At 40.7% G+C, this 27,580-nt stretch overlaps 1 protein-coding gene across 2 annotated transcripts; it reads right to left on the reverse strand.

Annotated features, from left to right (window-relative positions):
- Positions 1-1,692: 1,692 nt before the first annotated feature.
- On the reverse strand, positions 1,693-24,867 carry PANK3 (pantothenate kinase 3). Of its 2 annotated transcripts, XM_082291711.1 has the most exons (7): positions 24,409-24,867; positions 15,272-15,624; positions 14,201-14,454; positions 13,917-14,093; positions 11,827-11,950; positions 9,426-9,551; positions 1,693-8,090 (listed from the first exon to the last, which is right to left on the reverse strand). In XM_082291711.1, the coding sequence occupies exons 1-7, from the start codon at positions 24,434-24,436 to the stop codon at positions 8,040-8,042; spliced, it is 1,113 nt and encodes a 370-aa protein (XP_082147837.1). In that variant the 5' UTR covers positions 24,437-24,867; the 3' UTR covers positions 1,693-8,039. The 2 variants fall into 2 exon arrangements, with proteins under 2 accessions (XP_082147837.1, XP_082147836.1); XM_082291710.1 differs by lacking the exon at positions 24,409-24,867 and having other exon boundaries at positions 15,272-17,810.
- Positions 24,868-27,580: the final 2,713 nt, after the last annotated feature.

A 27,580-nucleotide genomic window follows, 5' to 3' on the forward strand; every position in this document is an offset into this window, starting at 1 on the left:
TCTCTGCTACAGCTTTTTAATGTTCAAGGCACTTAGCTTATATTTCTACTAAAAGTTAAAAATCTGTATTTCTATTTCACTTTGGTGTGACTTCATGTATCTCAGCTTGTCCAAAGGTTTTAATTCAACCCCTGTGCTTTGGCTTCCCTCTGGGCCTGGGTCCAGAGGAGCTTTCACTCCAACAATTCTCCACAAATAGCAAGCCAGACCAAAGCCTGGGATATAAAAAGTACGTGAACAGATTATGTTTGAGGCAGCTCAGTAATTTGCATATCTGGACACATGTGGGTTATGAAAGACTCAAACTTTGATACATTTAACACAGCCCCTTCAGGAAAGTGAGGAGAACATTCATTAGTCAGGGATTGCATGGGGCTCTCCGAGCTGACAAGCACCCATAAACCTGTAAATCTTGGTTGACACCTGCCTGCTCCCTCTAGCCTGGAACAGCACAACAGGGCCAACACTGGTATTCCCCACACTTCTGTACTGTACCCCAAAATGGCAGAAAGTCAATATACTTATTGAACACTTGTTGATAGACAGGCCTTTGGAGCAGGGGGTTCCACTCCAGGACTTAAGGGCAAACTTGATTTTTAATCTATATTTCTAAAAAGAGGGAAGTTACAAGTATTACTAAGTTAGAGGTTTGCATTTCTGAGTCCCAAAAAAAATTCACATACAGCTGGCTTGAACAGTCTTACAGTAAGAGGAAGTCACTAGTTTCATACAAACTTAATTAAAAAAAAAAAAAATCAGATCACCAGCTAAAATAGAACTAAATGAAGCTCATGCAGTTTACACTGTCCCCTCAGCCTGCACACGGGCTGCACCAGCAGCATTTACAGACCCCAGCTGAAATGTAAACCAGCTTCCACAAAAGGCTACTGCAATTCTCTCCATGAGGTATTTCTGCATTAAAAAAACCATACTGAATAAATCAGAACTCCCTAAACTTGTACAAAATTTGTGTTCTTCAGCAGCTCACTTCCCCTAAAAACTATCACTCTGGTGCAGAGCTCAGTGGAGATGCAACACAGAAGGGAATTTTCATTTTTGGCAAAGTAAAGCTTTGTGGTTTGGATGGCTAAAATGTTTGCACAGAACCCTGAAGGACTGTCTCTGACACAGCAAGCTCATCACAAGATGCACTGCCAGGATGCCGCTGTGGCACACGCTTCCTTCCTCACAACTTTATGCTCAGTAGGCATCCAGTTAGGGCAATTTCAGGGCAACAGAATTTGGCATTTCAAAACATAACAAGGGGCAATTCCAAGAGAGGAGCAATTAGTTTATATATATGGTCTGCACTTTGCACATGAAGTATTTTATTCAACAGTAAAACATCCCCCTGTTCCCCATCCATGCGCAGGAAGCAGCAGGTGCTTCCAAGTGGATTTGGAAGGGGAACGCTTACAATGCTTTCAGAGCACACTTCATTCTTCAACACTGCAAACCAGGGCTTTTTAGCACATTCAGTGTTTCTGAAAACAGGACCTGAATCTAAGCACTGTGAATTATCAGCTTATTAAAGGAAGAAAAGAGCATGAAACCACACCAGTCATGTTGCCTTAATAAAAGATACTCTGCAACAACCCCCAGTATCAAATGTTACAGAAATTTACCATGCCAAAGGAGAGGAACACACCCAGAAATCCCTCCCACAAAACCCACAAATGCAGGACAACAATGAACAATCTCAAATTATTTATTAGGAAAAGACGAAGTACTATTTCAACATTCGTACAGAACAAATGGTAATAAAACCAGGAACATAAACTGTAAAAAGTAGGCCCATGACAGAGGAGTTGGTTTATGACAAAGCAAATGAAATCCAAACTTCATTCATGCAAACAAGCAGTAAAGAATTATTTACAGTTTTTATGGGATGAATTACAGCATTGTCCATATTTGGGCCCAAATCAAATTACTCAGTGACATATTAAAGGGATCTAATCTGTACATTCAATAATGAGAATCTATAAAAAGAAAAATAATTTAAACAATTTACAAGAGCTGTATTACAGATGGCATAAAGGCATCATTTACAAGAGCTGTTTAACAGGTGACACAAAGGTATTCATGAGTAATTTATGATTAAAAATTTGTAGCACATATTTTTACATCACATCTTCAGTGTCTGAACAGTAAACAAGAAAGCAGAGACATACCATGAGTGCAATGTAATAGAATAAGGCAACTTAACCAAATGGCTCTTCGGAGAATTTCCATCCTACCAGGTTTACAAGTTAACAGATCTGCCTGTCTGCTTTGCTAACTAAAACAAATACGTGAAGACAGCAACTGGTGACTACAAGGCCTGCAATATGACGAGATAGTAAACAGAAAATTAAATGCTTGTTTGTTAAAATGCCAAAACTCAAGAATGTAAAAGTGCAGGTTATCAAAAGCCCTCTATACCCTAACACAAACACATTAATTTTCATGTTCTAGGTGTTGTAATTTAATATGTCTCAAAATACTAATTCACTAGTCTTATAAACTCTTTCATAATGCACCATCTGAAACTAATGTACCTCCCTCCCAAAGCTTGTATTTACACGTTCTTAAATTGATGCCAGAAATGTGAATTGTGAAATGCCAGCAATTTATAGCAAAGATTAGCAACTGACACACTACATTCCAGTTCATTTTATAGGCAACACTAATTAGCACATTTAGATTTTAAAATTATTTTAAATGGGTATTTCTGGATTTTCAACAGCTTTCCTAAACACTTCAGTAGTGGCTGATTTACTTGGAAGTTTTAGCAGAGAACAAATGCCAGTTGTGTTCTACTTGACACTATTTGTGCAAACAGCTACAGTAACAAAACAAGATGAAGGATCATGTGGAAATCCAGCCATGAAAACTCATCTGTCTCCTAATGTACCACGGGAACATTATGGGCCTTACAGAAAGTAGCACAGGAAGCCACACCTGCCAATGACTTGCCACATTAACAAACACAGTCCACAAAGTCAAGAAAACCAAACCCAAAAGGGGAACTTGAAGTAAGGCCAAAAAGTATTGGCAAATGAGAAAATTTAAGTCTGTCAAAAGGACCAGGCCATAAATATTTTATTTACAATTTCTATTCAGAATCTTTATTTTCAACAAATGATTTAGCACCAGCAGGAATATGCAAAGTAGCACTACTGTGTTCCCCAGGCAGGAGACCCTGAGGCCCAATCTTGCTCATTAGTTTAAAAGAATGATCTACTCAAGTAACTACAGAGTGAGCAGGATTTGACACTCAGTTATGCAAACTGAGACTGCCCAAACATATTCCATTAGCACATTAATAATTACAAATACATTACAGTATCTTTTGAGATGTTTTCAAAAGTGTGTTTTTAAGAATCCTTAATATTAATAAGCTTTCCATGTGTGAGATAAATGAAACTAATAAAACAGGCTTATTTGCAGACTTTTGTTAACCTTAGAGAATTACTAATTTCACCAGACTTGACAAAATAATGGCAATGTACTTTGGACTATATCAGTAAAACTTAAAAGAATGTATGCAGGAATTATTCTTCTACACTGTGAAAAAGAATTTTTTTAATCTCCGATGGTCATGTCTGAGGACTAAATTCTCCCATTTTATCCACGATGATTGTGAAGCCCACCCCCTCTGACTGCATTAATGGGAAATGAAGCAATTACTACACCCAAACAGAAACTGTGTCAGGCGTGTCCCCAGCTCTGCACTGGGACCTACAGGGCTTCCTAAACCACTTCCAACCTGACCCACAGATGCTTGTTCACTTTTTAACCTCAGCAAAGCTCTGTTACCTATTACATGGTTTTTAAGCCTACATAATCCATAAAAAGAATGTAGATAAGAAAAGGACAAGTGACAAGGCAAAGAATTAGGCTTGTTATGTGTATAACTAGAACTGGCCAGAACAAGCTCAACAGAACCACACTGACTTTCACCTCTATTATAAACTGAACTGTTTTCTCAGGATTCCAGTGATATCCAGAACATAAACAGTGAAATATTTATATTAGTATTTAAAAACAGGTTGACTGCAAATTTATTTATTAATGAAAGTTAATAACTGGATATGAAAGACACCATTTAGTCTTTATCTAGCACAGATATACTCTAGATAAAAGACCCTTTAATTAGTTCCCAATGTTAAAACCCATTGTTATTCTGAAATATTTAGAAATGAGAAGTTATTTCAACTGATCTGGAAGCAGGTGTTTCCTGAAGACCTATATAGAGTACAGACAGAGTATTACAGCCCTTAAGGGCACCTTGCATCTGTACTACCAACTCAAGTGCAAGTAAGAATGTCACAGTACCAACTGAAGGAGCAGATGATCCATTAGGAGAAGCCAGAGCTTTTGATATACAGCTGAGAGTAAGTGGGACAATGTGGTCTCTCTTCTTTCCACCCTGTAACTCTCAATTACAAGCACCTGTTGGTAGAATCACACAGGTGCTTGAAAGAGGGAAAGGTCTTCCAGAAGGCAGGTTAGACACCTGAACACACTTTGGAAATCCTGAGCAAACTAAGACGAAGGGTGTATTGGAGCAGCTTCTCTCTGAACTCCTAAATGTATAGACTTCACTAAAAAGAATGAAAAATTTGTTTATATTTAAACCTCTGCTAGGTTCAGTAAAGAACACTGAGGATGTTTTAATTCCAGCCTGTTAAATATTCAAGATGTATTGTAGGAGTTCCCCTTTCATTCAAACTGCAATTACCCAAGTAGACTTGGAAAGGTCAAAGTGGTTAGGTTTAATAGCTTGGAATAACTTCACCTAAGATTGAACTTCTCTACCCAGAAATAAACACTACTTATCTCACTATAAACTTGCATGATTTTTAGGGAGATACTGATACAATAAAACTGTGCATAATATTAGAAAAGACCAAGCTGGAGGGATAAGACCAAGAAATGCAAGAGCATTACCCCAAGATTAAGGGCTATAGGGACAGGAAGACAGAAACCTGATGATGTTTTTCTGGTATCTCTTGCTACACTGGATTAAAGAGACCATCTCCATGGCCAATAAAATGACCTTCCATTTCTCTGGTAAGTAATATTGGTTAGGAAACCCCATGGATAAAGTCCCACTACCATAAAATTGGCATTATATGAAAAAATTAAAAGGCACTCACATGGCTGACTGAGCTGAAAGCGATTTACACATTCAAAATGGGTCTTACATTTTACTTTGAAGAAGTATCACAGAACTTTCCTCTAGAGAAGTGGTTCCACTTGAGAAGACAACAGTAGTCCTGAGAAAACCCCAAATTTTCTCTACTGTAGTACATCACACTGAATCAATTCACCCTAAAGCTGCTTCAACCAGTTAGCTCTGAGGAAAAGAAATGGCAAGGGTAAAAGTAAAAACAGACAATCAGGAAAAAGCAACTTACTTCAGTGATTCATATAAAAGAAATTAACCTGTTTAGAAGAGAACTTAGAAGAAAAGACTTTAAGGCTTATCTTGCAACTATTTGTGGTGCCTATCATTTCTCCTGGTGGTAGAGTCAATTTTTGGAGACTCTAATAACAAGTTCTAAGCTGACAGAAAATGAGATGAATCCAAAGATGTGGCTTAAATACAGGACCTCTGGGCTTTACAGTAGGGCTTGACAACTGCTGTGGTTGCTCTTGTAATGAAGTAACAATTATGCTGATAAAACTAGCAATAGGAAGCCAATTTTTTTAGAAGCTTAAGGGAAGTAAAACAGAGGTAGGGCATACTTTTTGATTCTCACAGTAGTTTCTATACAGTACAGCTATTCAAGAATTACTCCATTTGCTTATTTTGTAATTTTGTACAGTTTACTTTAAAAAGTGTCTGTCAGCTCACATCAACTTCAATTGGTTTAATTAACTATGGGTATTAGGTAATCATCTTCTATATGTGCTTTTGGTTAAATATACAAGTAGCTTTTAACTACTGCTTCAAGAGGACTCTCAGTATCACAAGTGAAGTGAAGTAGCAATAGACATGGTCAAAAGGAACTCTTTCTAATGGAGCTGTAGTACATGTCCTAAAGCACCCTTTGCAAGTAAAATATGCAGTTAGTTTGCAAATTTTCAGCAGGCTGCCAGAACACTCAGAAAATTAAGTTTTTACACAGTTTTATAACCAAATAAGGGTTACTTCTGACAGACAATCATAACTCAAAAGGAACAGTGAACAGCATTTATAAAGACATTCTATAAAAACTTATTTTCTGAAGTGCTCTGATTTAGCATTAGATCAGCTGAACTGTAATTTTTAGTTGTTTATGTCTCTAGTGAAACATCAAAGCAAGCACGATGGAAATGTACCACGTATCAGGAAAAGCAACAATAAATGGAACTGCATTTGTGATTAGCATTGCACTTAATGAGTTGCCTACTCTAAGGTACTGTACTCTTAAAGGACCACAGAAAATTTTAAAAGCAAAAACCTATGATGCTAGTTTAGGCCTCTGAATTTTGAGAAAGAGAAGAATGAAAACAGCACAAGGGTTTCTAACACAAGGAGGGTGTATCTGTAAATACATCACAGCCATGCTGTGGAATACTCAAGCAATTAGTTTTAAAAACCTTAAACCCCAAGATATGAGTGTGTCTGAGTCTGGTTGCTCCTCATGCACTTACAGGAAATAAATTTAGCATGAGAATATCATAAAATTGGGTAGCTCTTTAGTCCACAAAAACTTATACAGCTAATGACTGTATAATAATCCTGTAAGTTTAAGATCTCATGCCCTGGCTTCAGGACTAAACTTACTGTAATAATTGCAACTGTAAATTTTAAAAGTTTACAGAAAACCCCAAAAATCAGTTCCAGAGTATGGACTTTATCCCAAGGCCACAATTTGATGAATGGTTCCATACTGCAAGTGCATTAAATATTGGTCCATTTGCTGCTGCAATACAAACTCTGATGCAGTCCTCAACTTCCAAAAACAAACTTCCAAATCCAAAAGTAAGCTAGCAACCTTACAACTTCAACACCTACTTGAATTCTGATTAACTCTTAAAAAATTACAGGGAAATCACAATTTCAAATCAGCAGGACGAGGCAAAAATTTTTCAAACCTCCACAGAAATAAGCCAAAGCATCAGAATTATGAGGTCCCATAATTAGTCTATTTTATAAGGATTTCTTCAATTCTCTCAGGCTTTATGGTACCTTTACAAACGATAATTCATGATGGCAGAACTTATGGGAAAAACAAACAAACAAACAAATCCAGAAGGCATTTTGGAAGTCATGTCCTCAAAAAATAAAAAAATTAAAAAATCTTCCCCCCAAAATCTGCCTTGATTACTGAACTCTTTTCCAAATCCAAAGACAGAGGAATCTTCCCAAAATACCAGCTGAATCTTCAAATAAATTAAGGTGAGGTGAGTATCTTCATGAAACCTTCAAAATATCAACTCCTTAATCTGCTGCTTTGGCTGATTCTTTGTGTTTCTGTTCTTCCCACTGGCAATTAAAGCATTAATATTATTTCCATTACACATAAAAATAAAATAATTACTACGTTTACTGTGGGAAGCAATTGTCTACAGTTTCCTCATCTTGTCAACAGTACCTTGCTGTCTTTTAAGTTGTTTTCTGTAAGTACACATAAAACTTGTGCTCACAGTAACAGTGTAACTAATGAAAATAATTTTTCAGTCATCAATTATATACAAAACTGATGGGCCTAAAGCCTTGGGAATCAACCTGCAATATTTGCATCCTGAGCACTTAAGGGTTTGGCATTCCTTTTTCTGGAATTTCTGGAAAGTTGTTTTCAGAGGATGTATTGCATATTAGAAGTTCACTACTGGCTACAACATACCAAAGAACATAAATAATAGCCACAAACAGTTCACTTGCCAATGCCCAACAGAGTGAAACTCCCTTCCTTACAACAGCAATACTCAGTAGCTTAATCACGTCTTAGAAAGAATTACAGAAAATCAGCTATTTTCTTCTCCCCTCCCCAGATTTCATTCCCATCGACATAAACAAGTGTCATTCAGGTGGAAAATAGTTCAGTGTAGTGACATCTGGTATCTCAACTGAAATTTGGCAGCCCAAGCAGAGCACCAACAGCTCCAAAGTATCCCTGTTAAAAGAAGAAAAAAAAAAAATCAAGTTCAAGTAGGGTATTAAATTCTGCACTAATCACATTTTAGTGACAACAATCATCTGATGGACCAATGCTACAGAAAGAACACTATACACTTGAAATATATAATATTTCATAGTAATTATTTAAGGCTTTGTGAAACAAACATTTATCCTTCTTATCTAGCATAACTTTAGGATATTTCCTACCAAGCCTCACCATACACTGCAGGACTTCTAAGACAGGTATCAGTGACTCCTAAAGCATGGAAACCAGGTTTGGTTTCTTCTTCCTAGAGAAGCTGCACATTTTGCTTGCTGAAAAAACTTCAATACCCATAGCAACATTATTCCTAATGTACAAGTGAAAAATTTCTTGAACTATCCACACATCAATTTTTTGGACTGTCTACCTACCTGCATACAAAGAACCATGTTCTCCTGTTGAATTACTTTTCCCCTGTGCAGTGAAATGCTCCCTCTCCCTATAACTAAGAAATATTCAAGTGTTTGGAACACACTCTTGAGCAAATGTAAGAGTTTAAAATTTACCCAAGAAAAATCTGAAGAGAGTCGAACTAACAAGGAACTGTTACTGTGGACATCAGAACAGATTGTCAGTCTTGGGATAAGCAATAAAGGAAAAAAGTTGTGAGAATCAACTGAAGGGAATAGATGTAATGCTGCAATATTTGCAAATCAAGAAACTGAGGACAAAAATTCCTAACCCACTGCCAAGAAGCTACAAGTCAGCAACTGTTGCACCTGTAATTAACACTGATCGCCTGTATTTTAACCAAAACAAGTCAGAGCTCTCAGAATTACACACTGAGCTGGATGGCAGAAGCTGCACAAAAGCAAGTTATTCTCAAAGCATAAAAATCACTACAACAGCACTGAGGGGTCTGTGGTGGAATGAAAACAGGCCTTGTCAAAGCAGTCTCAACTTTCAAGACATTGCTCAAGCTCAGCTGAGAACAATGGAAGTGGTTCAAAGGCCCAAGCTTTACATTTCTGCACTCTTTAAACACAATACTTACTGTTGTTTCCACCCAAACCCAAGAAAGACTGGTGACCCTTAGCACACAGTTTAACATTTTCTTGTCCCTCTCCAAAGATCCACAGCATGAACTGAGATACCCCAAAGTCACTGAAGTACTTCCCTGGCAGAAAACTGTTCCCAGAGAACCAATTCAGCAAGACAAACCTCCTCTTATTTCTAATATTTACTGAGCACTTGGTGCCTCAGGATATCACATATGAGAGCTACTCAATACAGGCATTTCTGATTTATGGTGAAACAATACACACAGATAACTGAGCCACAGCATACCTCATGTTCTAGGAACAAGGCCTTCAGCTGGCCTTTTGACCAGTAATCCAGTGCATATGCAAGAAGCTTCATTGACAAAGTATTCACACGCAAGAAATTGCCAACAAACACAACCCTGTTTATTTTCTAAAGAAAAAAAAAGAAAAACAGCAAAGGATTAAGTCTTTTCACTGTTTAACACAGCTTTGAAAAATTAAGCTATGAAAGAGGAGACTGTCCTGAGCAAGGAAAAAACCACACAAACAACCAACCCACAATTAAAACATGGTTCCAAAATTTAAAACACAGCATACTTGGGGAAAAGGAAAAACAGTGCAATCCCTGAGAATTAAAGGACTTAATTTACAGACAAGCAGCATTTGTCTTTCAAATTAAGTGAGCATTTTCAGCAATTACACCAAAGAAAGAGCCCAGCTAAAAGTGAAATTAAATGTAAGATACTTCTGTTTGGTAGAGAAGACTCAATGCCTTCATAGCCCTGTACAATGCTGCTTGATCCATTTGCAACAAGGCAGCACTGTAAAGAAGCCGAAGACAGTAAGACATGACAGATGCTCCTTTCATCTTCAGACCTCAATATACCTCAGCCTGACATTAGACTAAGAGCTGAATACTACAAGTGAGCTGTGAATTTTAATCAAATCAAACGTAAAAAAGTGAAGATCGTTTAATATTCCCCATTAACTGAAGTAAATCCAACATTAGGCAAAAACATTAAACACTGGTTAAACAACACGAGAGGAAGTACCAAAGAAAATGTAATTGTGTTAGTCCTTAGCACAGTGCTTAAGTAAGCACTTAATTACATTAAATCAATGATCATATCCAAGTCATTACAAAAACTAATATGACAATTCAACCTGTAGTCAAATGTCCAATATGCAACTGTTTTTTAACCATCTTGATTAGTTCCCAGTGAGGACAAAATTATGCTTTGTTAAGGCACAAAAACGTAATTCTGTGCTACTGCAGGAAGTCAAAATAATTACATTCATTTTATCTTTATACACCAGTTCAATGTACTAGTTTGTGTATCCCTATTAACTGTTTCTTATGATCTGTAGCTATGTGACATAGCTGGAATTAGACCAAAAACCTCTTTGAATAAAGCTAGTTTGTGCAGTTTACAAGTTCTGATTTGTTGTCATTTACTCCCATCCTTAAACACAAATTGCATACATTTGCCTAAGACATGTAGTATGTACTTTCAACTTCATCCTCATTTTAACTCTTCTGGTATTAAGCTTTGCTATAAAGCAAAAAGCTAAAATTAACTTAACACTCACAAAATTACCTTTCTTCTCCAAGACAGACATGACAGAACAACTGAGAATGAAACTGAGGGTTGAAATTGCAATATTAAAACTAGAAAATATAATTAATCTGGCTCCTGAGTGAAAGGAGGGTTACTGCAGCTAACAGAGCTGTTGGTACTTCTGAGACAGTCACATCCCAAGATCTTAAGCAGAGCTCTAAATACAGTTACTCATAGTCTTCTCCAAGAAAGCTGTTACTAAACCTCATTTTATCCCAAGTTTGTTGATAATGAAGGAAGAAATCCCTGCTGCTCTGACACTCATGTCTTCTATGCCTAAATTCAGTATTCTTCCACAGCTTCATGGCTGTCCACACTAATACTGAAACTGAACACATACTGGTTCTTTTTTAAACTTTGAGAAATAGAAGATGGCAGGAAACCCTCTCTGTATCAACCAGCCAGATGAGAGGTGTCAAAGCAATTTTTAAGTTTCAAGAACTAGAAAAAATTAAAAATGCTTAACTAGAAACAAGGCTTTCAACAGGCTTTGATCAGAGAAGAGCTTCAGCTTGGAGAAGCTGCTGGAGGCCATCCTGCTCAAAGCAGGACTTTCAGCAACTTAAATGTTGCAGTTGCTCAAGTCACGTATTTTGAAGCTTCCAAAGACAGAGACCACAGTTTGTCTCTGAGTCCATGTTTGAGGGCTGGGTGCATTCCCTAGCTGACCTTGCCTTGGCAGGGGAGTTGGACCAGATGATCTCCAGGACTCCTTTGCAGCTCTAACTGTTCTGTGGTTAAAGTCCTAGGAATTGCTTCAGAATATATTGATGCCCTCTGGAGAAGTGGGACAAGGATATCTTTGCCAATGGGGAGGGTACCTGACGACGAACTTTGTTAAGGAACAGAGCCCAAAGCCCGCAGGTAAGTGAGGGAGCAGGGGAGCACAGGATGTTGTGATGAAGGACTTGAAGTCCCCTTGCTAAAACAGGGTGACCGTAGGCACAACTCAAAGCTACTACATGAATTTCATTTCATCTGAGAATGTATTAAAAGATTTAGAGTATACACCATTTTAGCAGTCATTTCATGGGAAGACAAATAACAGAGCTGTAGCTAGATCATTTCCTTGTCAGAAGTTTTTACCTCATTTACTGCGCACATCCGCGCAATAGACCCAATGTTATTGGTGATGGTGACCAATATGGCTCTTGCAAGATCTTCTTTACTGACAGACTCCCTCTTCTCTTTGTAGATCATATTCCCAAAACTAGAACAGGAGAAATGGCCATTAGTTACAAAGTGATTCATGTGCATTTGAAGTAATTTCAGAACGGATGTTTTTATGTTGTAGCAGAACCTATGTCTCATGTTTGCTCTTTGAGGAACTCCCTTTCTAAGTCTGTATTAAATACAGCAGTTTGACACTACATCTGTATTTATTCCTTCACAGGAAATAGTCAATTTTGTTACAGTAACAGCCCCCCAATAAAATACTTTTGTTCAGATTGGACTTCCATGAAGAACCACCTACAGTAAAATGCTCTTATTCTTCAGAGAAGACTACTCTGCAGATCTAGTCACTGTGAATTGAGTCACTGCCTAACTCTGACTGGTGAATCCTCCACTTCTCATGCTTGCTTCCTCACAAGTATCTATCCATTCCATTCTTCTATTCTCAAAGTAGAAGAAAACCAGAGATGAATTGAAAGGTTTTATGATGGAACACAACCCTCTGAAACAAAATAACACAGCTGACAGAATGCAATTTAGGTTGCACAAATGAAGAGTTCTGGATCAGAAGGGCACTTCCCATACTATGCACAGCACAAAAGAGAAGAGAAGAATCCATAGCTAAGTGTGATATTTTACCATCAAGGACTCTGTGCCAGATATAAATCAGTCTGGAGAGCAAGAACCTTGATTATTCTAAAACTCAAAAAGCCATTAAAGCTCTCAAGGATCTTAAAAAGTAAACGAGAACAGAAAGTACCAACTTAAAGCAAGTTAAAACATATTGACTAAAATGTAAAGTTCACACATATTAAAACCTCTCAGCACATGGGCTCTTCAAGAGGCTTGGACTTAGGTGGCTGGAGAGGGAGAACAATTAAGTTGCCATGAATTATGACTCTCTATTGAATAAAAGCAAAGATCTAATGAACACTCCTACGTATGTATTAGTTTTGCTTGCAGAGTTTATTTTTCTTATCTTTCGTAAGAGTAGTGAAGCTGCAGCATCATCAATAATATTCCCCAATGGAAATAATATGTGCAGCTGTGACAAAAGTCCTCTGTCATTGACAATGACATTCATTCTCATGGTGCAAACTGTTTGTGTTCAACAGCCCTCATCAATGAGAAAAGTAGTTAAACATTACACCAGACGTCTGTAGTAACAACCATGTTTCCAGAACAATTAGGAATTGCTCCACTGTAAGAGCTACACAAAAGCCATCTCCCACTCACCTTCCCTCTACACAATGGCTCTACTAAAATATCCTAGGAAATCAAAAAGAAATTGGGACTTTTTTTCCCTCTCTTGTACTGGTTTTGACTGGGACAAAGTTAATTTTCTTCCTAGTAGCTGTATGCTGGTTTTAGCTGGGATAGTTAAATTCTCTTCATTGCAGCCACTATGGGGCTGTGTTTTGGATTTGTGCTGGAAACTGTTGATAACACAGAGATGTTTTTATTATTGCTGAGCAGGGCTTGCACACAGTCAAGGCCTTTTCTGCTCCTCACCCCACCCCAGCAGCAGGCAAAATGGGGCTGCACAAGGAGTTGGGAGGGGACCATTCTGTTCTGTTCCATTTCTGTCCTGTTAAACACTCTTTATCTCAACCCACCAATTTTATTTTTTCCTCCCAGTTCTCTCCCCCATCTTGCTGGAGGGAGTGACTGAGAGGCTGTGTGGTGTTTAGCTGCCTGCTGGGTTACACCACACCACCTCTGCACTGTGTTCCTGCTGCTCCTGCGATCACCTTGCATTCCCTCTGACTCACACAAAGCTGTGCATGAAATACCACAGGAGGTTTCTTCAATCTCTACCTAGCAGGCACCTGCATGTGGCTTTAAACCTCCAGGAAAGCTGAGGATACATACTTTTAGGATAAAAATGTAGCTTGACTACAATAAAACCTTGCATAAAAGCAGTTCTCTCTGTATGAAGTGTTTAAGTCTTGTTTTTGAAGCTCCATACCCACAAAAGAGCCCACAAAGAGCCTCCCACTTACCTGGATGCTACAGCCCATCCTGGTAAGCCAAATCTTTCATAGTCTCCTCCATAAATATCCCGAACCAGCTTGTCAGCATGTGTGCTGTCTCCTTTGGATGCCATTTCCAGAGCTTCTTCAAAACTTTCACAGCCTGTCAACAAACTGCATAACCCAAGAAAGGTCCCTCCACCTAGACTAAGGACAGAGAAAACCAGTTGCTTTTAAACAGCATTTCCTCACATAAAAGATCCATATGTCATTGCCTCATAGAGTAACAACGCCAATGTAGGTTTTTAAATTACCTTGTTCCAGTTACTCTTTTATAGTTGTCTTTGGAATGGACTGATAAAATACTGACTCCTGAACCAATGTTAACAACCAGCAATGGGTATGGATCATCCAGGTTAAAAGGCATCTTTTGGCATCTCTCGGGATCTGAGGCATTTTCAAAATAGTAGCACTCTGCCTGGCCATTGAAGCTGACAGAGTCTATGTACAATAAGCCTTTGACAAGGCAGTCAAGCTCATCCAGTTTGTGCAGCTGGAGGTTTCCAATCTGTGTTAAGAGAGAAAAAAAAGACTGTGGCAACATGTTCTAACATTGCACAAATGTGCTACAAATTTATGACTATATTTGTACTGCCCAACTTTAAGAAGTTATCTCACATGACTAATGCAGGAATTTCAATGCCACTAAAAAGCCAACAAAGAATTCAGAGCTAAATTCTGAATACACAAACTAGCAAGTTAATCTGAGTGTAAATCCAGATCCGACCTGAATCAAGAAGAGAGAAGCAGTGTATCTGCTTTGCTAAGCTCAAAGATAACTTCTGAGATACTAAGACATTACTCCATTGAAAAATTAACAACATTTTTCATCAATTTAGATCAATAAAAAGGTCATCGAATACCCTAGAGGCCCCGCTGAGTGTCATCTTGGTGGAACTCACATCTGCACATCTTTTCAAGGTTTGTGGGGTTCCTCCCACATCTTACAAGTCGAAACAGTAATTTCTAAGATATCAGCACATAAAAAGCTCAATTTCATTGTACTAACTATCCCTGCAACTTTATTAACACTCCAAGGATCATAGGAAAACCACAGGCCAGCAATTCTGTGGGGCTTAAGGCTCACTACAGTTCTTCCATAGTTCTGCATGTGATATTTAAACCGCCGTTCTCTCATAAAGCAGAGGGACAATTAACAGGTGCTGTGGATTCCAGGAAGGCTGTAACTTCCCACCATGCTTAATACAACTCATAATGAACAATATTAGAGCTTCCCACAGTTTTTCAAAATACAGATTATTTTAACCCATCACCAGCAATGCTTTCAGCATCAGCTGCAGGCAGAGGCAAGTCAGGCTACCTACTGTGCGAAAGTCTTCCTCGAACTTGTACGCGCCACCGCCGGTGGCACAGAGCACCGTGTGTAGTGTTGAGAAGTTTTTATTTCTTCCCATTTGGATAAAGGTAGGCAAATCATGAGTTGGGAACCGAATAAAGTGCAAGTTTCCTCTTCGAGCAAAAATCGTTAAGTCTTTCAGCTCCAGGTGGACATCCCGAATGCCAGTGGATCCGTAGGCTACATTGGAAGTCAGGTATTTGCGGATGCTCTTCAGGCTTTCAACTTCCTCCTGCTCCTCCTCTGCAGTGATGTCAATAGGTTCAAAATAGGCAAGTTTGACCAACGTTCCCCCAATGTCCATGCCAAACCATGGGAAAGCTGTGAAGATACAACAATTAGCCATTAGGTCTGTTGAAGAGCAAAAGCCATACATGGAACTTAAGACTGAACGAGGGCTGTACTTTTCAACATGACAGACATTAGCAACAAACCTGACAGGAGAAAAGAATTAGCACTCATTTCAGTTACATGACCTTAAATATCTCTTGTCACAGGTAAAAATGGAAAAATGAGCAATTCTACACATTTAAATGCTATAACATGCTTAGAAAGTGGAACTAAAAATTCTCCAAGCTGTATCGTATCTTTCAGACCCACTCATAAACAAAATTCAACCACTTTTTTTTTATTGAGAACAAAGGACTAAAATAACCTTTGCATCTAAAATAACAGCTCTGACGTAGTTCAGCACAAAGACTGCAGCACACACTTGAAGAAAGCAGGTTACACATTACAGCTGACAACAGGGGCAGGACAGGTACTCCTCCTCTAACAGTCCCTCACATAACATGGCTGTTGAGAGGAAAGCTTTAATTTATTTGCATGCACTTTAAAACTTGACACAGCTAAGATGCCCAATTTCTATCCCTTGAAGTTAAAGGGATAACAAAATGTCCTATTAAGAAGTGCACACAAAAGAGAAAATTAATATTACTGAATTTAGGTTCAGTTTTTTGGGGTTTTTTTTCCCTTTCTTTTGGTACCTTGGCTAGGAAAGCGGAATTTCTGTACTACAAAATAACAACACTAAAGCACAAGTGCTTTGCCTTTGTCCCTTATGTGGGATGACTGCAGTTCCTAAAGGGGATTTTATGGTCCATGACATGCAGGACCATAATCTGAATATGCCTCTATCAATAAATATTCCTAACTATGTGGAGTTAAACAGATACTCAGTGCCCTACTGCAAAGACAACATCTTCAACTGAAAGCTATCCTACTGTCAGTTCCCAGAAACGGTATTTAAAACTTAAAAATTAAGTTTAAGAAAGATCTTGGATATCCAGCTGGGAAGCTCACGTGTTTATTTCCTAATTGACACTATAACTTACTTGGTTTTGCTTCCTCTTTTTCTTTTCTTTTTTAGCATTCCAATTTATTTCTTCAGATGTAATTCATATCTTACAGAAGCATGAAATTCAGGAACAAAACCACAAAGATGTTAATATGCTTCTCATGAGCAAGATGCAATTACACTGTATTTACATTACCAGTGGGAACGATCCTTGAGAAGAATGACCTACCAAAATATTTTAATGTATTTAGGCAAGGCTGGCTCTGTGTCAGTTCATTTATGAGTGCTAAAGTTAAGAAGAAAAGAAACTTCAGTGATGCCTCAACTTTCAGAAATGGGTGTCAATAGAATATTGTCAGATATTAACAGAAAAATTTAGTTGGTTATCTCACTGATCTTGAAAAACTAAATTTAAATACAAAGGTAAATTCTGTGACATACTCTAGCTTGAAGTGGAAATGAAGGCGTTCTATAAACCTGGTATCTTTTCCACAAAGCCAAGGGCTAAGCATAAAGACACAAATGAATTGACTTTGCTACTGCATGTCTGACTTCTTCACCCTGAGACTATGGACATAGGAAAATTTGTCATCTTACTGTCTGACCACAATTAGCTGCTGATTTATTAAGTGACCTTCCCAAGTTTCAACATCTTGCCATGAATGATGTCATGAGAACAAAACTGAAGAAGGGAAGTTGATTCACCCAGCAGACCAGACCATATCTGTAGGAGTCAATCCAACCCATGCAGAATTCAGCTAGGGCACAGCAACCCAAGTACTACCCGGATTCTTCCTGTTCAGTAGACCTAGTAAGTAACTACAATCTCGTCCTCCAAAAGGGGAAAGAAGGGGAAACAGCTGAAAGTTCATGTGATGAATTTAAGGATGATGTGGTGCATGTCATGCTTCTTTGTCAGAAGATCCACAGCATCCCATGTTAAATGGTCCAAAAAGCTTTTGCAAATACAGCATTAGTCACGCCTCTGTAAGTCTTAAGGTTTATGGATCTCGTATACCAAGTAAAAAACAAGAACAGTTGAACTGTAAGTTTATTCCATAATTTAAATGAGAACACATTTTATGCTAAAAAATGGGATCACGCTGTAAAAGATCAGTTTTCTGGGTTGACTGAGTGATCTTAACAGCCATTTACAGATTTTGAAACTGAAGAAATAAGCCAGTTTTCACCTTTGTGACAAATCCCAGGAAGTTTTATATTTTTCTATTGAAAATTTGTCAAGATTTGGCTGGCAAGTACATTGCTCAAGTTTCATTTGCAAGGTGGAGGAGTTTTGACAAGCAACTGGGCCCACGTATGGTTAACCTAGTCCTTATACCAGCAAGAAGGTGTTACACAAGGATTCTTGTGGATGCAAGCCACTCCTGATTGATTTATATTGATTTTGTTACAGGTACAGCCAGGAAAATGAAAGCCATTTTGTTTTCCAAACACAGAAGGGGACCCACATACACACGTGGATAGTATATGGTAAAGGCACAATCAGTTGGCATTGATAGAAATACATTCAAATTCAGTAGAATCAGTGTAACTGTACATGACACAACATGGAAACCTCACAAACCCTCCTCTTACTGCTGCAGGTTTACTTAGGGTAGATCTTGGCTCAGGAGCCATCCTATCTGGATGCAGGGATACATCAATGACTCTATAAAAAGTATTTTTATACTTGTATTTGTGGGTCATGCTTCTCTGAGAGATTTAGGAGAATGCCAGCAGCACAACCTTTTGAAAAAATATCCCCAGACATCAGCTTGATCCTTTCAGCAGTCACAGTTACAGAAACATATCTGGATGAGACCAATACCAATTACACAACCTTCTTTTCAAGCTTATAGGTCTGCAGATACTAGGTTTGAAGACTTGCACAACTGTAACCATCATTGCACAGCTTCATAAGGAGTCAATTCCCCTGCACTAAAACGGGACTTTTTTTCCACAGCTCTATGGGGATTAGATCATTAAAAGATTTTTTTCAGCTTTTCCTCTTTATTGTTATTCCCAGGAAGAGCCCACAAAAAGCAATGCACAGCTCAGAAATATTCCTTGCTGAGAATGTAACTCCTATTCACAGAAGAAATCCAGGGCTCAACTATTCAAAGTTCAGCTCCTCTCTGCAGTGGTCAGCAACAATTTGAAAAAAGGAAAAGTAAGAATTCCAGCTTTTTACTTAACAAGCCCAACTGCCTTGTGCAAACTACATAAAACTCTTTCAAAAACACACATTCTGCTTTTAGGAAGTCAGGCCAGGCTCTATTTAAGAATACACAAAATACAGATCCTTACTATCCAAGAAGAGACAGATACGTGAAGTAGAACACTAACTGGGAAGTCAAAACCCAGATGGTGTTTAATGTGATACTTCACACCAAATTTAACTGTCTCCAGGACAGCAAGAAGAGTACCAAAATGTACAACCTCCTTAATTACAAACCCAGATTTTCTTTCACTCCCCAGCTCTGCCAGGAGCCACTGTGGTCCCTACCTAGACACAGCAGCCAGGAACCCTTGCAATAAAGCAACAGATTGCTCTGTACATGCTGTGAAGACAGCTTTGAGGGGCAACCTGCTCAGAATTCAAAAAACCATGATCGTTAAAAGGATTCCCTAGAACTGCTTCCTGCAATTAGAAAAGCACTTCCTGCAAGGGAAGAGTGCTGTGGTCACACAATGATGTAGCAGTTCTGTTGAGTAAGAAAACCCATGCTGGTGGCTGTTGCATGTTATTTAAACCCTAATAATCTTTAGAGATACACAGGGAAGCCTCATTCTCTTGTGTCTGCACTTCTCAAGTTCACGCTGTGCAGAGTCACTGGCAGCAATCTTAAGGTTACTTATATCTTATCATATAAGGTCATTATATGCCAAAGGAAATTAATTATGGTACATGTCTTTTTAGTGGCAATGCAAGCACAAAGGTTGAAGTGTCTTCCTTTTCCACGTGTTCTGCAGGGGACCTTCGAAGCTTTCCACCCAGACCACATACTTGCATTTTGATTTTGTACACCCATTCTGGATCCAAAGCTGCAGGAAGTACACACTCAAAGACTTAACTACTCCCCCCCTTATTCAGTCAAGCCTAAGATTCCTCTGTTACATGTTCTGTTTGTATTTAGCTTTTAAAAACTGAGAAACGGATGCCTGTCAACCTCTTTCCTATGAATGTAATGACATATTTGAAACACAAACACCTTTGAAATACTTCCTTCTCCCTGTAAGATAAAGTAACACTCTGGGTCAGCCCTGTATAAACTAACACGAACCAACCTTCAAAGAAGAGTAGCTAACTCCTAACTCAAGCTGGGAGCTTGGCACCATGGGGAAAAAAAAATAAATTCACAACTGTCAGAGACAGCAAAAAACATCCTAACACATTTTGTGTCATCCCTGCAAGAAAGCTTATGCATTATTAAGACATAAGACTGTTGCACTCCAAGTACAAACATGGCTTGGGAAACGACTGCCGAAGGGTGCTAAAGCTCATGATTCTATACAGCCTTAAAACACAAGAAAGGAAAATGATCATGAAAGCCACAAAAATTTAAGCTTACTTCTGCCAGCACTGCAACAGTTCTTTGTGAAAGCATGCAGTATCATCAGTTCTGATGCCCAAAACTTACCTATTTCAGCTCACTATGTAGCCTTTGATCACAAAACTAACCTTGATCCCATTCTTATCTGAATACTGACAAGGCAAACGACTATTTAAAGGTTCTACTGAACTATTACACAGTGTTTATAAACACATAAACTAAATGCCTCTTGCACTTTCTCCAAATTAATTTTCTTCTCTGCAAGCACACCCATTCTTTACTTCCAGCATTTCCCAAAAACATCAGCATGCAGCAAAGTAAAACCTGATGGCAAACTCTCAACAGCTAAATCGGCTGGGGGGCTAAGGCAGCTAATGTGAGGAATGGGACAAGTTAAGAGAAAACACACCAAAGCTTGTTGAACTGCTAAATTAAATGGGATTAACCTGAGGGCTGGGCAGCAGAATGCCTTTGCTATGCCCATGAACACCAATCTACACAGCCTAGGAGCCTCTACAGAGCAAAAGTGCACTTAAGTGTCCTTAGTCCTTGAGACACTGGAGACTTTCTCTCCTTAACAAGTTGTGTAACAGGTTTTTGATTCAAATATCCCAAGTCCAGCTCAAAATACATTTGGGCTGGACAGAATTAACATGCAAATTAAATATATCTGACACGCCCTGGCACATCCTCCCATTTTCCTTGTGGGAAAACTCCATCATGCTCTGCAAACTCCCACTCAGCTACCTCTTATCACGCTCCAGAACAGCCCTGTTCACAGTGGGAGGACAGGTGGTAATGGGCAATTACCATAACTGCTCTTCATGGGCTTTATCACTTCTACAAGTGCGTACCATGTAAAGCTTAATACAAGACAAAATATCGCTGCTTTCAGCTTCTCCCTCCTTGCTCATTCTGGTAATTTTGTTGACATTTCAGCAGCAGTCTCTTTGGGGATAGGTGTTATTACAGTGAGATACAGAATGCAGAGGCATAACTTAACACGTAAGAGATGCACTGTGTATAACACTTTTAGTATACACTGTTCCTGGCAGTATTAATCCATTATTAGAAATATATTTTTCAACTGCAATCAAGTGAGAGCCTTGAACATCTGCTATGGGCTAATAATCAGCTTTCAAGGACTAATAAGAAAATGCTAGGATACCAAAAATCTACGCAGCAAATTCCATGGAAAAAAAAAAAATCCATCTATTTATAAGGGATTCTCCATCAATCTAAATGGATTTTTAATCAATTTTACTATACTAATCCTCCATGTGACCGCAATGATTATATGCGTCCATAGAACCCCACTGGACAAAATAAACTTGAGATTTTAATCTTTCCTTTATACTGATGCAGGATTTTGCAAATCTCTGAAATGTACATTCATGTATTAGTGTGTCTCAATTCATCTCAAAGAAAATGCAGGCATTTGTTCTCAAACTATTTTCAATTAACAGTCAAAAGGAACAAACTGCAAAAAGTAACATACACAAGTATATTAAATGCTCAAAGTCTTTGCCTTTCCTTCAGCACTCTGTTGCACTCCAGAGCCAAGAGGAAGGGCTCCAACTCCTCTGGAGAGCACAGCACGCTGGCACCTCGCCTTCCCCCGCCAACACGTACAGCTCTCTCTGAATGAGTTCCTGCTCTCTTCCCTTTGGGCAGATCCCACACAGCAGCAGTTCTGCAAGACTCACTGCTCTCACATTTATCATCTCAACCCACAAATAACCTTTGGAAATTTCCTTGAAAATTGCCAGCCATTCTTCCCCATGGGCATTTTCTCAGAAGAGCTATCATGCAATTGCTGCTTGGAAGGTTCCTCTGGAGGTCATCTGGTCTGACCTCTCAGTTACACCAGCAGGAAAACTGCCAGTACTAGATGAGGTCAGCTACAGCTTTGTCCAGTCAACACTTTGAGTCCTCAGAAGTTTTTCAAGAATCCTCCAAGAATGGAGACTCCACAACCTCTCCAGCTTCCACTGCTACACTAACTTAGTACAAGGTTTTCCTGGTTTGAATTGATGAGATACTCCTTTAAAATGCCTGACTCCTCTCATCACCAGCAGCTGAGATTTAAATGGCTCTTTACTAGCCTCTTTTAAGACAGCCAATCTCAGAAGCCGTGTTCCATAAATTCTGCTGCATTTCTCACAGTTTTTACTCCAACAAATTAGTGACAGCATTAGTCAGGTGAAGATCTGGAAGGGAGGACCACACAAGCATGTCTAGGCAGTGTATCCACATCAGGGACTCCGAACTGGTTTGTTGTCTCCATTTTACCCTCACCTCTCTCATGCCAGTCACTGCAATCAGGCCTTCCTTCCTGATGCTAAACATCACAGATAAAAGTACAGGCAGACTAAAGCAATCTGCTCAATTCTACTTTGCAGGTTCTTAAGTAACAATTATCCATTTTTCCCCAGAATCACATTTGACGGCATCACAGATGATTAGGTACTCACTTGGTCTAAGGAACGTACACTCAGCAGTTGTGTTGAAAAGTGTCTACAAGTGTCCTAGCCAAATAATTTGTAAACAGTCTAAAAGTGGTATTGAGCCCAACTCAGCTTTCATATCAACATGAGCATTTAAGCCAAACTGACAGCAGTATCTGGGTACCAGAGACCCTGAACATCAATTTCCATCGTCATTACTTCTGTGGATCTGCTCCTCTTCAAACATTCAGCTGCTCTCTCAGTGTGACTAACCAGGAGCAGAAATCTGCAGATTGAGTCTAAAGTTCACTGCCTAAGAAACTCTATGCTATTATCTTTAAAAAAATCACCAGCTCCAAAGTATGTTCAAGAGTCAAGAAGAAATAAACAACGCAGTTTGACACTATTCTTCCCCTCCTGCTTATGCAGTTCCAACTGTTTCTAATTCCCATCATGAAACCAACACTGAAGTTCAAATTCAAGAACTGGAAGAGTGCAACTAAAACTGTAGCATATTTGAGCAGTTAAAACTTCTTGATAACATTTGCACTGTTATTTAGCCATGGGGCTTAAATCCACCACTAAAGAAAACAAAGCTTTGAGGTCCAGCAGATATAGTCCTGAAATCAGCAGGTTTCTGCAGTAGGAGCAGCCATAGTCTCACATTTGAAGTATCAAACCGCTATAACATTTTACAGACAGCTACTGCTGTCTTGGTAACATTTCTTAATATTATACCAGGGGAAAAGAATGCTGCCTGAACTCTACTCTTCATAAACATCATTACAAACATCAGCAATTTCCACACACTGGCACTAACAGGAGGTGATGGTTAATTGTGTGCTACAAGATGCATATTTAGGGTTTCCCCAACAGACCACAAGAAACAACGTACTTTCAAAGCCTTTATGGCTATTTCTAGAGCTATGCTAATACTTCCTGTCTTAAATATGCGCTTGGTGGCCTTCTCCTTTTTAGGCTGCTCAAAAACCAAAAAAATAGATTTGAATCATCGACTTTCCATATCCTTAGTTGTATGCTGTTCATTAGCCAAGCATGCCATATGAACAACACTAGGCCTAGAAATTTGGGACTAGCTATCTTTGCTATACAGTAACCCACCCAGAAAGTAAGTCTTTAAGTATGATGACAAAGATGCTAAACTCAGTGGAGCAATACCTGCATCCCTTTCAGCTAAGGCACACCTGTATGAGCTTGGCAGGTGTGTTGACTTGCACAGCTGTGCATCTGTTATGCTGAGAGCACATCACCTGCACGGAGATTAACCGTACTCAATCCAAATCTCTCTTCCCAAGAGGTAGCTGTAATCTTAAAACATTCTGTTTATATTCACCTGAGTCTGAACCGTGTTTGCGCTCTCCAAAACAAACATGGCACTCCAGAATAATACATAGTAAGAAATATTATTATAGCTATGATTATTAAAGGGGAGCATTCAGCGTATTTTAATGACTTATATCCAAATATTAGTAAATATTCTAAAAAAAATTAGAACTTGATTAGCTCTTAAAAACCAAAACTGTAGCAACTGCAGCCACCTGTGCAGGTGTTCAGCACACTGGTTAAGTGCCATCTCCATCAAACACAGCACCCAACCCCAAGAAACTGATTATATCACTTTCTATTCTAGTCCTTCCGACGCCAGCACTGAGGATCACCTGAACCCCAACACCTCCCTCAGAGGGACGCACAGGAGCGAGACGCGTCTCTGCGGGCATCTCCCGGATCCATGGATGGGCACCGCCCGCCGCGCAGCCCCGCGCCCCCTCCCCCGGCCCGGCCTTACACGGCTTCTTGGCATCCTTGATCTTCATGGCGCTGCGGCGGCGGCCCGGCTCGCTGCCGGCCGGGGCGGGTCTCCTGCCGCTCGCCTGATGGGGCGGGCAGCGGCGGTGGCGGCTCCGCGGGGCTGGGCCTCGCTCTCCTGATGCTCCTCGCCCGCCGGGCGCCCGCCTCCCGGGGAGCGGAGCTGGCCGCGCCCGCCGCTACGCCCGCGGCCCGGGCAGGGGCCGCTCCAGCGGCGGCATCGGCGCTCGGGCTGGGGCGGGGAGACGGGGCGGGGCGGCCGCGCTCCGCTTGCGAGGCGCCGAGCGGACAGTGCCGAGCAGCAGCCGCGGGACGGGCCCTGGGCGGGGCAGCGCGGGGAGGCCTCGCTCGGCCCCCTCCGTGCAGGAGCGCGGCCCCGGCGCTGCCCGGCGGAGCCCCGGCGGACACGGGCCCGGGCGGCACAAGATGGCGGCGGCGCCGGAGCCGCGGCCGCGCACACAAAGGGGCCGGGGCGGCTCCGCGCCCGCCCCGCCGCAGCCGCAGCCGCAGCGCTGCCCCCGCCCGGCGCGGGGCGCGCCGGGAGCCGCAGTGCGGCCGCGCCTACAGCTCCCGGCGGGCCCCGGGCCCTCACTCCACGGCCCCGCCGCCAATCGCCGCGCCTGGGCCGCGGGCAGCGGGGCACGGCCCGGGGAGCGGGTGGAGGGCGTCGGTGCTGTGGCACCCTCGCTTGCAGCCGGTGTGGGACCCCGGGGTACGTGCTCTGCGGGGGTGCGAGAGCCACGTGAATGCTTTGTGTCGCTAAATAAAACGGACAGATGAAATTTGCGTTCATTTCCCCTCGCTGTGACTGAAGTGCTCCCACAATTAAGCACCAGAGCAGTAGGGGAAATGGCTCCTTTCCTGTGCTGGTGCCTGGACTCCAATGATTGCACCAATAACTTTATTTCCCAGGACACTTTTCCTCACCTGGTACAATATGCTGATGTTTAATCACACATTCAGTTAGGTTGGAAAAGACCTCTGAGATCATGTAGTCCAGCCTATGACCAAACACCACCATGTTACCTAGACCAGAGCACCGAGTGCCATGTCCTGTCTTTCCTTAAACACGTCCAGGGATGATGACTCTTTAGACACCACCTCTTTGAACAGCCCACCTCACCACCTCTTTGGACAGTCCATTCCAATATCTAATCACCCTTTCTGTGAAGAAATTCCTCCTGATATCCAACCTCCCCTGGTGGAGGTTGAAGCCGTTTCCCCATGTCCTGTCCCTGTTCCCTGGGAGCAGAGCCTGAACCCCCCGGCTGCCCCCTCCTGTCAGGGAGCTGTGCAGAGCCACAAGGTCCCCCCTGAACCTCCTTTGCTCCAGGCTGAGCCCCTTTCCCAGCTCCCTCAGCCACTCCTGGTACTCCAGACCCATCCCCAGCTCCATTCCCTTCTCTGGACATGCTCCAGTCCCTCATTGTGCTTCCTGAATTGAGGGGCCCAGAGCTGGACACAGCTTCGAGGTGCCCCTCAGCAGTGCCCAGCACAGGGGGACAATCACTGCCCTGGTCCTGCTGGTCACACTGTTCCTGACACAGGCCAGGATGTCACTGGGCACACACTGGCCCGTGGTCAGTACACAAAGGTATGAGCACAGTCAGTACCTGTCACACCCCCTCCAAGGGTTGTGGAGTCTATCCTGACTGCCTGCAGCCTGAGGGAAGCCCACCGCCAGTGGCAGGACATGGCGAGGTCTCCGCCTAATGCTCACGACTCTGGGCTTTCTAGCAAGAATTCATAGTGCTTTTTTTTCCACTTTCTTCCCTCTCTTTTGTGATAAAAGTGGCATGTAATTATAGATGAATTGCTGTGACCTAGGTTGAACCTAAGAGCTCTGGTGTAGGAGGAGGATTTGGGCATAACCTCCGTCTTGGAAGCTGAAGTTTCTTTGTGTCTGGAGTTTAGCTTTGGCAAAAGTCTCTTTTGAAGTAACCGTTCACAAACCAAGGAAAGACTAAATGCTCAATTTTCTGGGCATGGGGTTTACTCATGAACCTATTGGGTATGGACAGGAACCATGTCTTTTCATCCTCTGTTCCCCCACTGCTCCTAAACATGAAAAACCTGTCATATATTTATTGTTCATTTAAATCCAGAATCTTACATTAAAAAGCTGAAATATTCATGTGGATGCCCTCTCCCGTTTATCATGTTTCCTTTCTGAAATGTCTGTATTTGGAAAACTTACTCTGAAGTCTTCTAAGTGTTTATTCTCATCTTTTAAAGGAAGTTCAGAGTGTATTAGCAAGGCTGCAGAACGTCTCTTTCTGTAAGCTACATGTAACTGTGGAAATTCCCGTGTGTTACTCTTAAAGTGAGGAAATTTTGGTGTGGTTTTGTGGTTTTTCACTGTAATGTAGTTTATTATTGAAACATTAAACACAAGCATTTACATACATGTTAGGAAATACAAGAATTTAGCTGCTACCTGGAAGTTAACTTGCTCATAAATATACACTGTGATTGGAAAAGAGTCTTTAATTTCCTGCCTGTCACCAGACTGTGCAGCGTGGAATGTTTGGTGTAAAATGAGCTATCCGGTGTCTTGCAGACATCTCTGGTGGGGTTGAGGAAAATGGATCTGCAGGGAGATTTTTTATTACCTTAATTCTGAGGCATTTTTTTCAGCACTGACACTCTGACTATGTTTCCTACACACCTTCTAACTCTAGAGGAAATGAAATGCCATCCCTGGGAAGTGTTCCTAATAAATATGTACATGCAACCCAGAAAAATAAGAAAAAACATTGTGTACACCCTGACAGCTGTCTGATTCCTGCTCTCCTGAAACAGGCGGAAAAATTCCTGACCCAGCCTTTCACTGAGGAAATGATAACTCTTCCTTTCCAGCAATGCAGATTCACTGACTGCTTTCCCAGCCACTGACTCTGTCAGGGACAAAAATGCATATTTGGTGCATGGGTTTTAGGAGCAAGTTCTGAATTTTAATACACTGAATACCCACTTCAAGCTATTGTATCAAGCAAACCCTCATAACTCATTTCCCCATGTGAAAAATGGGAATAAATAAAGGCCTCTATGATCATTAATGAACTAAGGACTGTTCAGTTAAAAGCAAGATCAGCAAATCTGAAGTTTCTGTTTCTTCACAATAAGCTGCAGTGTTTTATCTGAATGTCACA

This window comes from Coloeus monedula, assembly GCF_965178545.1.
Source record: "Coloeus monedula genome assembly, chromosome: 15".
Lineage (NCBI taxonomy): Eukaryota > Metazoa > Chordata > Aves > Passeriformes > Corvidae > Coloeus > Coloeus monedula.